At 58.1% G+C, this 12,640-nt stretch overlaps 1 protein-coding gene across 13 annotated transcripts in view; it reads right to left on the reverse strand.

The window, feature by feature from the left end:
* RALGDS (ral guanine nucleotide dissociation stimulator) overlaps positions 1-12,640 on the reverse strand; it is a 49,275-nt gene that overhangs the window by 18,526 nt on the left and 18,109 nt on the right. For 5 of the 13 annotated variants that reach the window (XM_024998550.2, XM_024998546.2, XM_059891190.1 and 2 more), the window contains exon 1: positions 4,867-5,177. The exons of the other annotated variants lie outside the window; for them this stretch is intronic. In XM_024998550.2, the coding sequence (XP_024854318.1) occupies positions 4,867-5,049 (183 nt within the window). In that variant the 5' untranslated portion in view covers positions 5,050-5,177. Of the gene's footprint in view, positions 1-4,866; positions 5,178-12,640 lie in introns of those variants that run through there. 13 annotated transcript variants of the gene reach the window in all.

The following is a 12,640-nucleotide window of genomic DNA, read 5'->3' on the forward strand; positions in this document are numbered from 1 at the left end:
TCAGCCTTTTGCTGGAATGCCTTTTGTTGAAAAACACGAGCGCGATCAGCATCAGAGGCAGCTGCTCTGCCTTCCGGAACACAGGCTCCTGGGTTTGAAGACCAAGTTGCACGCCCATTTTACACAGGTGGAGACTGAGGCCCAGGGGAGACGGTCAAGGGACCTGGTTCATCTCTCAGCATGTGTGCCCAACAAGGCAGGGAGAGTGAAAGTGCCAAGTGTGCGTGACCCTCCTGGTGTGCAACAGGGCCTCGCCCTCCAGCCTGCCCCACCTCAGGTGGGTGGCCTGGGCCCTGGGCCGGAATAGAGCCCAGCTGAGGGCGGACAGTCAGTGCTGGATAGAGGTGGGCCACACTCCTGGTACCCAGGTACCACACCCCAGAGGCGGCCTTGATAGGGGGAACCACACGAGGTGCCTGGGTGGCAGGACAACCAGAGAGCTTAGTGACCCCAGAAACTGGCATTTGGGGACTGGCCTGGCCTGAGCCCCACAGAGGCTGACCCATCTTCCCAAGAACCTTCCCGGCCAGCTTGAGCTTCGCTGCTCATCAGCATTTAGAAGAGAAATGTGCTTCCGGGGGAGGAGGGACCAGACTCCAGGCTGGCCTTGCCCACTCAGGACCAGCTCCAGACTGTCAGGCCTCCAGGGACCAGGCCTGCAAGGGGGCCTGACTGGTGGCAGCGGAGGGGAGGGGCACCTGTCTCGGGCGGGGGGAGTGCCAGGCAGAGCTGGCTGACAACACCACCACGGGCCACAGCATCCAGCACGTGTGGGCATCTCCTGGATGCCACGCCCCTCGCACACCCATCACATGTAATCCTCCTGACACCTCACTTATGGGTGGGAGCTGATCTCCGTCAGGAGCCAGGAAGAGGCAGCCAGGGCAGGACTGAACCCCGGCCTGGGCCCAGCTCTCCTCCCTTCAGAGCCCAAGTCTGGACCAGCCTACGTGGAGCTGCCCCCCGGGGTCAAAAAGCCAACATGCCTCCAGGCGAGACCACAGAGCTGGCTGTGCCAGCATCCGAGGCTTCCCAGGGGAGCGGGGGTGGCAAAGAAAATGTCGGGTCACACCTGCTCCCAAGAGCTCCTCAAACCCCGCCCCCCTGCTGGGCACCCCTGCCCGGCTCCCCAAGCACCATACCCCTCCCCCGCCACAGGCTGGCCAACAGATGGAGACTGCGGCCACTCAGAGACCCCCTCCTACACCAGGCTGCAGGTTTCAACTCCCACCTCCGCAGCACTGGGTTGAGGACAGTGACTTCGCTGGAGCCACAGGTCCAATAACGCAGCGCTTCTGGGTTTGGGAGGCTGGGCAGCACGGTGCCACGCATGGGGACCATCCGGGCAGCTGGTCCTCGACTGCCTGGGTGCAGCCTCCTGAAACCACCCCACTGGCCGCTCGAGGGCTGTGGGTGGCCGTGCTAAGTCCCCTTCCAAAAGCTCCTCACCAGCAGTGAAGACGGGGCCTGCAAACAGCTAACTGCTGCAAACAGCTAACTTCCAGGCTGACTCCTCCCAGTGCTGATCCCCACCACTCACTCCTGCTCCAGGGCCATCCTGGAGCCTCTGAGGAAAAGACCAGACCAGTGCTGGAGAAGTCCCTCCCCCAGATAAGGAACAAAGACAAAGACGCAGTACCAGCCAGACTGGCCCCCACCTGCCTCTTCTCCTAAGGAGGAAAGCAAGATGGGAAGTGGGGGGCCCAGCAGGTGGCAGCCGGTCAGTCCTCCTCTTGAACTTGACAGGCTCTGCAGCTATCCGAGGCTGTCCCCTTGGAGTCTGCCAGGAAGCCTGCTTGGAAGAGGATGGTACACAGGCTTTTGCACACACACACAAACATACACACACACACCCCTTTCAGATCATGCCTCTTGGCCTGAGGCTAATGAGTCCTGGGGGTTAGACTAGAACCCTGCACACCCTGAAATCCAGAGAACAGACAATGGGGAAGGAGGCAGGGAGGCTGGAGGGAGACAGGTTTCCCCCTCACATCTCTGAAGCCCTCCTCCTTTCATTCCACGCCCACGCTGAGCTCAGGGCTTCTAGGCTTACGGCCTGGGGTCAGAATCCCGCCCCTGCCACTTGGCAAGTTTGTGCAACTTAGTGCCTTGGTTGTTCCATCTGTTAAAAGGACGGCAGGCAATTGTGACCCCGAACAGACCCCATGCATGCACACTACTCAGCGCAGAGCCTCCCACCAAGCGCAGCCTCATACGAGACATTATTTAAACTCTCAGGGTCCAGCTGTGGGCTTATTTCTTCCCTGAAGCTCTTCCCCGTGTCTTTTGGCCCAAAGCACTTTCACCTACCTCTGGTCTCTAAGCACCCCTACCCTTCACTGACCATGGGGCTTCTGAGCTGCCTGGGCCTGGTTCTGGCCCCTCCACAGCTCCCCCGTCCTCCAGGGACACTTGTAATGATCTCACCGTGAACCCTGTCCTTCTCCGATCCCCGTGGGCTCTTGTACACAACAGGCGCCCAGCAGAGAACACAGCCCAGGTTCAAATCTGGGCTGCACTCTCGCTGGCTGCACGTATGGTCAAGGACTCTACTTCTCTGAGCTCCAGCGTTAATCACTCAGTACAACTCTTTCTGATCCCATGACTATAGCCCGCCAGGCTCCTCTGTCCATGGGATTCTCCAGGCAAAAATACTGGAGTGTGTTGCCATTCCCTTCTCCAGGGGATCTATCCAACCTAAGGATCGAACCAGGTCTCCCGCACTGCGGGCAGATTCTTTACCACCTGAGCCACGAGGGAAGCCCTCTGAGCTTGGCACATAGTCAAGAGGGTTGGTCAAAGTGAGCTTGAACGAGGGAGTCATGGCTGCAGCCAGTATGTGCTCCAGACTCTGGGACCCATCCCCGCCTGGCTGAGTTGGTGGCCTGCGTGGAGACGGGGGCGCGAGCCCAGGGACTTCCACGAAGCACGGAACCGTGCCGGCCGAGCTGGGTCAGCAGTGGCTTGGCTCCGAATCATGAAGACGAGCAGATGCCCAGATGTTCGAGGACATCTGGCAGCCCCGAGAGGGAAGGATGGGGCAGAGGCTTGGTAGGAAAAGGGGGCCTGGGGAGGAAATAGAAACTGCCTCGTGGTTTCCAGACAGGACAGGGACCACAGGCGGCCGCCTCAGCTCTGGCAGGCGACCGCAACCAGGAAATTGGCTGTGGGGGGTGGAGGGGGGCGGTGTTGGCAGGAGGGACAGGGACTCCCCACGCCCTCCCCCAGCTCACGGTAAATGGTCATTGTGTTTGGTTTCCGGCAGTGGCCTTCTGTCCTGCCAGGACCCTGGCTTTCCTACACTAGCCAGAAGCTTCCACTTTGATATCTAAACAGCGGCCGCGGCCTGGAGGCCAGTGCTGGGGCCAGAAGGGAGAGGCGAAAGGGGGCAAAGGCAGGCAGACCCCCGGGCAGGGGCAGGCCTCAGATCTGCACTCTCCCTCGGTTCCTTGGGGATACAGATGGATAGGGGGAGGGAAGGAGGGAGGAAAAGCAGCCTGGCGGCCTGCCCCTGTGAGTGCGCCGGCTGGACCCTCCAGCACACAAAGCCCGAGGAGCTGCCAGACATAATGAAAGTCAGATGAGCGCTGGGCTGGTGTCAGGCCTCCCGCCCCCACCCTCCCAGGGGTCTCGTTCCAGCCACCAATGAAGACCAGAGCTGTGGGTGGATGAGGGTCGGGGGAGAGGCCTGGCCCCGCCACCCGCCAAGCTCACCAATAAAGGGTCTCCCAGGCCTGCGTCCTCCCAAGAGTTCCCTCCCCCCTCTCCCCACTCCCACACTGGACAAGATGTGCTTTATCCTCCCGTAACTACGCACCCAGACCCTGTCTAGGCACTGGGGTCACACAGAGAGAGGCCCAAGACCCAGGCTGGCAATCACAGCTCACCGGGGCCTAAAGTAACAACGTGGGGATACCAGCATGAGGGATCAGGACCTCCACTGAGCCCTCTGACCCAGGAACGGCCTCCCTCCGTTCAGGCCCCAGCCCCCGGATTCTGCTACCTTAGTCCCAGGTAGGGGGTCAGAGTCACGGTCAGGCGGGAGGAGGGAGAGGGCACTGCTCCCCATGACCCACTGGCCCCCTCCTCCCAACAGCGCACTAGAAACAGGAGTCCAGCCCTCATCGAGTTCATGAGAGGCACACCCCCCTGCTGAATCCTACCCGACCTTCACAAATTCAGGGTGGAAGCGCATTTTCTAATCAAGTAGAAGGGAGTCACCCCTCCATCTGAGAGGCCCTTGCCCCAACCTCCCGGCCTGGACACCTGGCCCACAGGTTGGGGGCCTGTCTCCCTCCTCCCGCCCACCCTTTTGATCAGCCCTGAACATCAGAATCCACTTCTGCCCTCCAAAGGGGCTGCCTGGAAGGCCACTGTGGTCCTAGCCACCCCTGAGGATTCCCGGAGGCCACCGCCCTAATCACTAGTGCACCACCTGCGTTTCCAAGCCAAACCGCCTAAGCAGGCCCCCTGGCTGGCCACGGGGATGAAGTACGGCCCAGCCCTGCGGCCGGGAAAGGCAGACTCAGAGCAGACGGAGACCGCCCGCGGGAACACGTCTGCCCGGGTTGCAGGGGCAGCGGGGCGGGCAGGCACTGGGACGGAGAAGGGTCCCAGAGCCGGATCTGGTCCCGAAACTGTTTTGCCCGCCGGGCGGCCGCCCCTACGTCCACCTGGCTGCCCAGGGGGTGGGCGCAAGGAGGGCGTTTCTGCGGAAGGACTCTCCCGCCGCGCAACTCCTGGGCTGGGGGGTGGTAACCACCACCACCGCCGCCACCACCACTCGCGGAGGGCGATCCGCTAAGCGCGCTGCGTCCCCACCCACACCTCGCTCGGCCGAGCGCCGGGCCGGCGAGGCTCACCCACCTCCAGGCGCGGCAGGTCAGGGTCGAGCTGCGTGAAGCTGTTCAGCACCACCGGGCAGCTGTCGGGGCCGCCCACCTCCAGGCGCACGGCGTCCCACACGCTGCGGCTCCGCCTGGAGCCCGGAAACAGCGACTCGGCGCCGCCCGCAGGCCCGGCCGCCTCGGCCCACATGCGCTGCACCATGGGCGGCTCGAAGCGGCGCGGGCGGCCGGCCGGGCCGAGGGACCCGGGGCGGCGCGGGCGCGGGGCCGGCCCGGCGCGCAGCGGGGGCGGCGGCAGCGGGCCGCGCGGCTCGGCGCTGCCTGCGCTCTGCGCGCGCCAGCCGGCCCCGCGGAGGTCAGGCCGGGGGAGGGGCTGGCCTCCGGGGGCGGGGCCTGCTGCTTCGAGGGTAGGGGCTGGAGTCGCCGGAGGGGCGGGGCTGGAGACGCTGGAGGGGCGTGTGCACGCGCGCGCGCGAGCGTTCCCGCGCGTGTTGCTGGCAGTTTGCGTCTTAGGGAAGAGCACGTGTCGTTCGTGTGTGTGTGTGTGTGTGTGTGTGTGTGTGTGTGTGTGTTGCGGCTCCTGTTTGCGTCGTGTCGTTCGTGTGTGTGTGTGTGTGTGTGTGTGTGTGTGTGTTGCGGCTCCTGTTTGCGTCTTAGGGAAGAACATGTGTGTGCGTGTGTGTGTATGTGTGTGTGCGTGTGTATGTGTTGCGGCTCCAGATACACACCACAGTTCGGCCCTTTGTGCGGGCGCGGGTGCCGTGCACGGGTTGCGTAGGTGTGTGGGGTACGCGTTGACATGTGGCCAAGCAGTGGGTGTCCATCTGCGACAGACTCCAGTTAAGCCCCTCACTAGCTCTGTGACCTAAGACAAATTGCTTAACTTCTCTGGAAAGTCACAGCTGGTAATCGCTGTATGGCACGCTCTCAGCCAGGTGCCTCTACCTGGCTATGTGCTCCTGAGTCCTGGAGTCAGGACCGGGTCCTCCCTGCACCCCTGTATTTGGCCGTCCTGAGGGTAAGGATTATGACCAACCTAGACAGCATATTAAAAAGCAGAGACATTACTTTGCAAACAAAGGTCCGTCTAGTCAAAGTTATGGTTTTTCCAGTAGTCATGTATGGATGTGAGAGTTGGACTATAAAGAAAGCTGAGCACCAAAGAATTATTTTGAACTATGGTGTTGCAGAAGACTCTCGAGAGTCCCTTGGACAAGGAGATCAAACCAGTCCATCCTAAAGGAAATCAGTCCTGAATATTCATTGGAAGGACTGATGTTGAAGCTGAAACTGCAATACTTTGGCCACCTGAAAAGACCCTCATGCTGGGAAAAGTTGAAGGCAGAAGGAGAAGGGGACGACAGAGGATGAGATGGTTGGATGACATAACCGAGGCAATGGACATGAGTTTGAGTAAACTCCAGGAGTTGGTGATGGACAGGGAGGCCTGGCATGCAGCAGTCCATGGGGTCGCAAAGAGTCGGACACGACTGAGTGACTGAACTGAACTGAGGGTCAGGGTGTGGTGCTGGGGGAAGGGCCTCTGCCAGGGCTATGTCAGCCCTAAGGCTACCCGGAGGAGGTACCGGCAGAAAGGAGATGGAGGAGGGGCAGTCAGGGGAGTAAGGGGGAAGAGTCCACACTCAGCATGACCAGCTTGGGTGTCCACATTCAAGAGTGAGGGGTCACGAGGGACTCAGGCCAGCCACGCACCTGCCACTAGCCTGGCTGGCTAGGACCCCTGGAAGCTTGAGTACTCGGGGTGTCCAGGTAGCCTGCCCTTGAGGATGCTGAGGGCTGGCTGGGGAGCCTCAGCTGCTCTTTCTAGAAACCAGTGAGAACGTCCCTCTGTTAGGTAGGTGAAGACTTCAGGCAGAACAAACAGCACTCCTGGCTAAGCCCAATTTGCATAGGGCAGGCCCAGGTGGAGGAAAAAACATAAAAGGAGGAGCCAAAGCGCTTTCTCTCGGACCCTCTCTCCCACGTGCGCGCGCTCTTTTCTTAGATGTCACGCGAGTGTATGTTCCTCGGTTCTCTGTCTCGTCACAACAAAGATTTGGAGCAACGGACATTAAAGCCCTTGGCGTGTCACAGCTCTCGGGTCTTGGACAAACCCTGCTACAGCTCTTAGGCAAATCAGTGTTACAGCTCCATTTTATTTAGAAGATAGCAGGAGAATCCAAGACTTGAAGAGAAGAGAATGGAGCAGTGCGTGGGGAGGGAGAGAGAGAGAGAGAAAGAGAGAGAGAGAGCGCGCACGCACGCGGGGGAGAGAGAGTCCTTGAGAAAGCGCTTTGGCTCCTCCTTTTACTTGTTTTTCCTCCACCTGGGCCTGCCCTATGCAAATTGGGCTTAGCCAGAAGTGCTGTTTGTTCTGCCTGAAGTCTTCATTCTGGTCCTCGGACCTTCCTTTGACCTTCCTTGTCTTTTAGCCACCGCCATTTTGGACTCCTTCTCCCTATTCTACCCACCTAACACCTTCCTCACACCAACACACTGCCCAGGCCCGCCCCGCCTGGCCTCAGTTCTCAGCCCTCTCAGCGGTTGGTGGTCGCTGTCAGCAGCCCTGGCAATGCCACCCACCTCTCCAGAACTGGTTCCGTACCGCTGGGCCTCAGTTTCCCATCTGCAAAACGAGGGGGTGGGTCTGGACTCCTCACTCCATAAGCATATCTGGCTCACCCACCCTGAGCCCCACCGCAGGTATCCATGGACAGCGGGGACCCAGCCACTCCCTCTGACCTGTGTGCCCACCAGATGTGCAGCCCACATCTGCAGCAGGTGCATGGTCCTCCCTCAAGCACAAGGAAGGCTTTGACAAAGACCCACGGAAGACAGCTTGAGGACTTCTATTAAAAACCTTCATGCCATGAAAAAGCATGCATATATGCATGACCGAATCCCTTTGCTGTACACTTCAGAAGTTAAGATAACATTGTAAATCAACTCTGCTTCAATAAAATAAAATTTTAGAAAACACTCATGCCCTTAGATTTGACAACCTCACTCTTAGGAAGTAACCTTGAGAAAGTGTTCAGAGTGGGGACGTGGATTTCCACGTACTGCTCTGGATGTATACTACTCTGCCAAAGGAATTACAGGCTACAGGGCCTCAGACAGTAAAGAATCCTCCTGCAATGCAGGAGCCGTAGGAGACACGGGTTTGATCCCTGGGTCGGGAGGATCCCCTGGAGAAGGGAACAGCAACCCACTCCAGTATTCTTACCTGGAGCATTCCATGGACAGAGGAGCCCAGCGGGCTACAGTCCATGAGGTCACAAAGAGTCGGACATGACTGAGAAACTAACACTTTCACTTTCAAGGGAATTCACTCAAACACTCTGCACAGGCTCAGACCCCACATGCCGTGACCCACCACAGGAGGACCATCACACAGGAAGTCGTTGTCCAGTCGCTCAGCTGTGTCCAACTCTTTGCAACCTCATGGACTGCAGCACGCCAGGCTTCCATGTCCTTCACCATCTCCCAGAGGGAGATGCTCAGCTGTGAAAGTGCAAGTGAAGTCGCTTCGTGGTGTCCAACACTTTGTGACCCCCTGCCAGGCTCCTCCGTCCATGGGATTTTCCAGGCAAGGATTACTGCAGTAGGTTTCCATTTCCTTCTCCAGGGGACCTTCCCGACCTAGGGATTGAACCGGGGTCTCCCACACTGCAGGCAGACTCTACCGTCTGAGCCACCAGGGAAGCCCACAAGTCAGAAACCCAGGATACAGCACATGCTTTCAGAAGCTGATGTTACACGTGTGCATATGACTACAGGGACCTACTTTGCCAAAGTAATGGTGGTTATCTCTGGGTAGTGCTACACATTTCTTAAGTCTCAGAATTTGCTAATTTTTCTAAAATATTTTAGTAATCACACATACATAATAATAAACACTGGGTTTTGTTTGTTTGCTGTTTTTGTTTTTAAAGCAAGATTTGGCTTGGGGCAGAGATCCCAAGAAGGCTGTCTAGGAAGCCCCAGGGGAGAGTGAGATGGGTAGGGCATGTATGTTCAGAGAGGAATGAGGCTCTCTAAGAGAAGTGAGGGGTGACCTCCAGGCTGGACACTGCCTCAGGCTAGAAACTTCTGAGTCAGTCTCTCAGAGCCTGCGGAACTAAGCACCTGACTGCACTCACTTTCTCTCTTCTGGGTTCCTTTTATCTCTTTTCTCCCAGGGAGGGGCCTGGCAAGCAAGCTTCTGCCCACTTTCCAACTGGGGAAGAGGCCCACAGAGGCCAAGTGACTTCTGAGTGCACCAGGCTCACCACCTCTCTGACTCTGAAGGTCAAGGGGACTGGGGTGAGGGGGCCCAAGCTGACTGGAGAGGTGAGAACAGGGCGCTCCATCACCACACCACACAGCAACACAGCTGGCGGGGCTGCCTCCCATCCCGCTACCCAGACAGCATCTGCTTGGAGGAGGTTGGGGGGTTGGTTTCCTCTGGTTGGTGTCTGTCTGATTAGTGTCTGTCCCCCTCCCTGCTTTGGGGGTCTCCTCCTGGGTCCTGAGAAGCTTGCTCACTGCTCCAGCTGGCTACACACACACACACACACACATACACACACACACGGTCCTAGTTCCCAGGGGTGCAGTGTAGTACAGAACCCAGCACCGAAACGCCTGGGTTTGAAGCCCAACTCCACTCCTTTCTTTGTGTGGCCCTCCCTTCTAGCCAATGCCCACCCCCACCCACCCTGCCCCCGCAAGTCATATGTGCCTGTATTTCCAAGGCACAGCTTTCTCCTGCTTAGCAAAGGGACAGCACAGGTAAAGCACCTCAACGGGGGCCGAGAAGGGACTCCCCTGGTGGTCCAGTGGCTGAAACTCTAAAACTCTGTGCTCCCGATGCAGGGGGCATGGGTTTGATCCCTGATCGCGGACCTGCCGCAACTAAGACCAATGTGGCCAAATAAATAAATATTAATAAAACCAAACCAGGGACTGAGAATCCCCGGGCACCTCTCCCCAGCCCCCAAGCACCTCGTCTCATGATGTTCCCTCAAAGCTGCCAGGGAGATGTCTTCCCAAGGGCAGAGCAGCCCTAAAGAGAGGGAACCAGCACTGCAGGGACCGCATGGAAGAGCCGCCCAGGAAAGTGCTCTTGCTGAAAACCTAACCTGAATCCAGCCAGGCCTCTGCACACAAGGACCACTGGCGGAATGACAGGGCCAGAGGAACACGTTAAACACACACAGGGACGCACCCCACAAACTCCAGACTCGGGGAATCTTCGCAGGACAGACCACCCAGTTCCTTCAACAAATACGTTTCAGGGGAAAACGCAAGAGGGAAAACGTAGATTAAAATAAAGGTGGGACATGCAACCAAAGGCAACATGTGGATTCTGGACTGGGATTTGAACAGGGCAACTGTTTAAAAAAACAAACACACAACCACACACACAAGACAACCTAAGGAACAACTGGGATGATTTGAACACTACGGGGTATCTGTTTGAGCAAACTCTGGGAGACAGTGAAGGACAGGGAAGCCTGGCACGCTGCTGTCCACGGGGTCGCAAAGAATCGGACACGACTGAGTGACGGAACAACAGCTGGCTCTCTGATGATAGCTGACATCATTTTTTGGATGTGATCATGGGATTTCGGCTACTATTAGAGTAACCTATTGAAATACTGATGGACGGAGCTGTGTGTCTGAGGTCTGTGTCAACGTCGTCCGCGGTGGGGAAGGAGGGCCCATAGAGAAGCAGGAGAGCGGCCCCGCGGTGGGATGAGGAGAGCTGCGTGTCTTTATGCCATTTTCTCCACTTTTGTGTTCTGGGGAATTTTTCATAATAGACGTTAAGAAAGAAAAAGGACACAGTTTGTTTCGATTCATCCTCTAATGCTGCTGAGGCTCCATCAGCCCTGAAGGGAGGGCAGCAATCCCCAGACCTGGAGCCCTCCGCAGTGACCCCAACCCGCTTCACCACTTCCCATGCTCCTGAGGCTCTCAGAGCGTCCAGACAACATGATGGCCCAAGGCAGTGGGCAGAATCGGAATCACGAGGCTCAGATGGGGCTCGTGACCTCGGGCTAGTCTGAAATCGAAGCTCTGTTGACCCAGGCCCTTGGAGGGTCTGCCGGGAGGGAGACACCAAGCTATGTACAAAGTGCAGGGTTTTATGAATGGGGGTCGCTCCCTGCTTTCCTGCTCTGGCTCACAGCGCACCCCATCCTAGCCATCCCAGGGTCCCAACCTTTCCCTGGGGAGCAGGGGGTGCACCCGTCCCTCCCTGGAGATCACAAGGAGCCCTGGATAACATCGCTGTACAGACCGCTTCTGTAATCAGGATGCTCCCCGCACAGGAAGCCTAAAAGACAGGTTTTGAGCTGACAGCCAGGAAGAGAACCGGGCCAAACCTAGCCCACATGTGTTTTGGTTGGCGTACAAAGTGTTTTTCAATTTTTGAGCCAACAGTAAAAGGTCAGGTGACTTCATATAAAAGTCCCCATTTCTGGCTGCTCCCGTAACTCGGGACAATCCAGACACACCGGGTCTGTGTCCCCACGTGACAGGAGGCTGGGTGGGAGCTGACGGGCACTTGTCCTTTGCAGCCAGGCCTGTGCTCATGGGTTTGCCCCAGACCCCACTGGGCCTCCCGTCACTCCCTGGTTCACAGGCCCCTCAGTAGCCGCCTTCGGTTTAAGAGAAAGGTGTGCTCAGGCCAAACCTCTGGGGCCCCTTTCCCTTCCCGCTATCATCCAATCACTGGAGCCCAGACATACAGCAGCCAGAGGGGTCTTGACCCTTCAAAGCTCGCCACCCCCAACTTCCGCCTTCAGACAAAAGACCAACTGCTCGGTGTGAGCTCAGCTGGTATCTCTGGGGTCCTCTCTCACGATGCCCAGGGAGGCTCACACAGAAAGGCTGCAGTCCCCAGAGCCTCAAGCCATCCTCTCTCTGCCTGGGCCATGCTTCCCACTTTTTACCCACCCCTTTGCTTGGCACAAGGTCCCAGGGAATGGGGTTTGGGCCCAGGGTGCCACTCCAGGTACCTTGATGGCTCAGAGCAAGAACTGGCTAAAGGCCACATCCAGGTGACAAGGTTCTTGGCCATCACCTCCTCCAACTTCGGTCAAGGTGCCGGAGGGAGCTGGTGACCCAGTGAGGAACAGCAGTCAGGTACCCAGACTCAGTTTGAGCAAGCTCCAGGAGTTGGTGATGGACAGGGAGGCTTGGCGTACCGCAGTCCATGGGGTCACAAAGAGTCAGACATGACTGACTGAACTGAACTGACCCAGACTCAGGTCAGGCTGTGGAAAACCTTTCATCTCTCACTGAGCGGGTGGAGGTCACCTGGTCTGTCTTTTCTGATCTATATTTAGAGTCTGGGGAGGTCATAGATGGGGTGTGGCCTGGCCAGGCTCCTCGATCGTTTCCCTGACCTGATGTCACCCTTCCTGGCTGCATGGGTCCTGGGGTGGCCCTCTGTGGGCAGGAGGTGACGCACCTGGGCTGAGTGTGGGAGCTGTTGGCACAGCGGGCCACCTCCTCCGCCCCTGGTTCCTGGGAACTTCCAGGGACGGCCTCCTCCTCAGGGCAACGGGGAGTCCCCAGGGGCTAGAGGCCAAGCTCGGAGACGGTCAGGAGGCGGGACACGAAGCTTCCAAACAACCAGGAGACCATCCGGGGTGGAGGGGTTTGACATCATTACCCCAAATCTCTGACCTCACTGGGCGTTGCTGTCCCAGCGTGAGCAGGACAAGATGAATCAATGCCCAGATCTGTGGCAACAGGACTTGGATTCTGGCATTCTGGACCAGCCATGAGTTGGCTCCCCG

The sequence above is a fragment of the Bos taurus genome, chromosome 11 (genome assembly GCF_002263795.3).
Source record: "Bos taurus isolate L1 Dominette 01449 registration number 42190680 breed Hereford chromosome 11, ARS-UCD2.0, whole genome shotgun sequence".
NCBI classification, from domain to species: Eukaryota; Metazoa; Chordata; class Mammalia; order Artiodactyla; family Bovidae; genus Bos; species Bos taurus.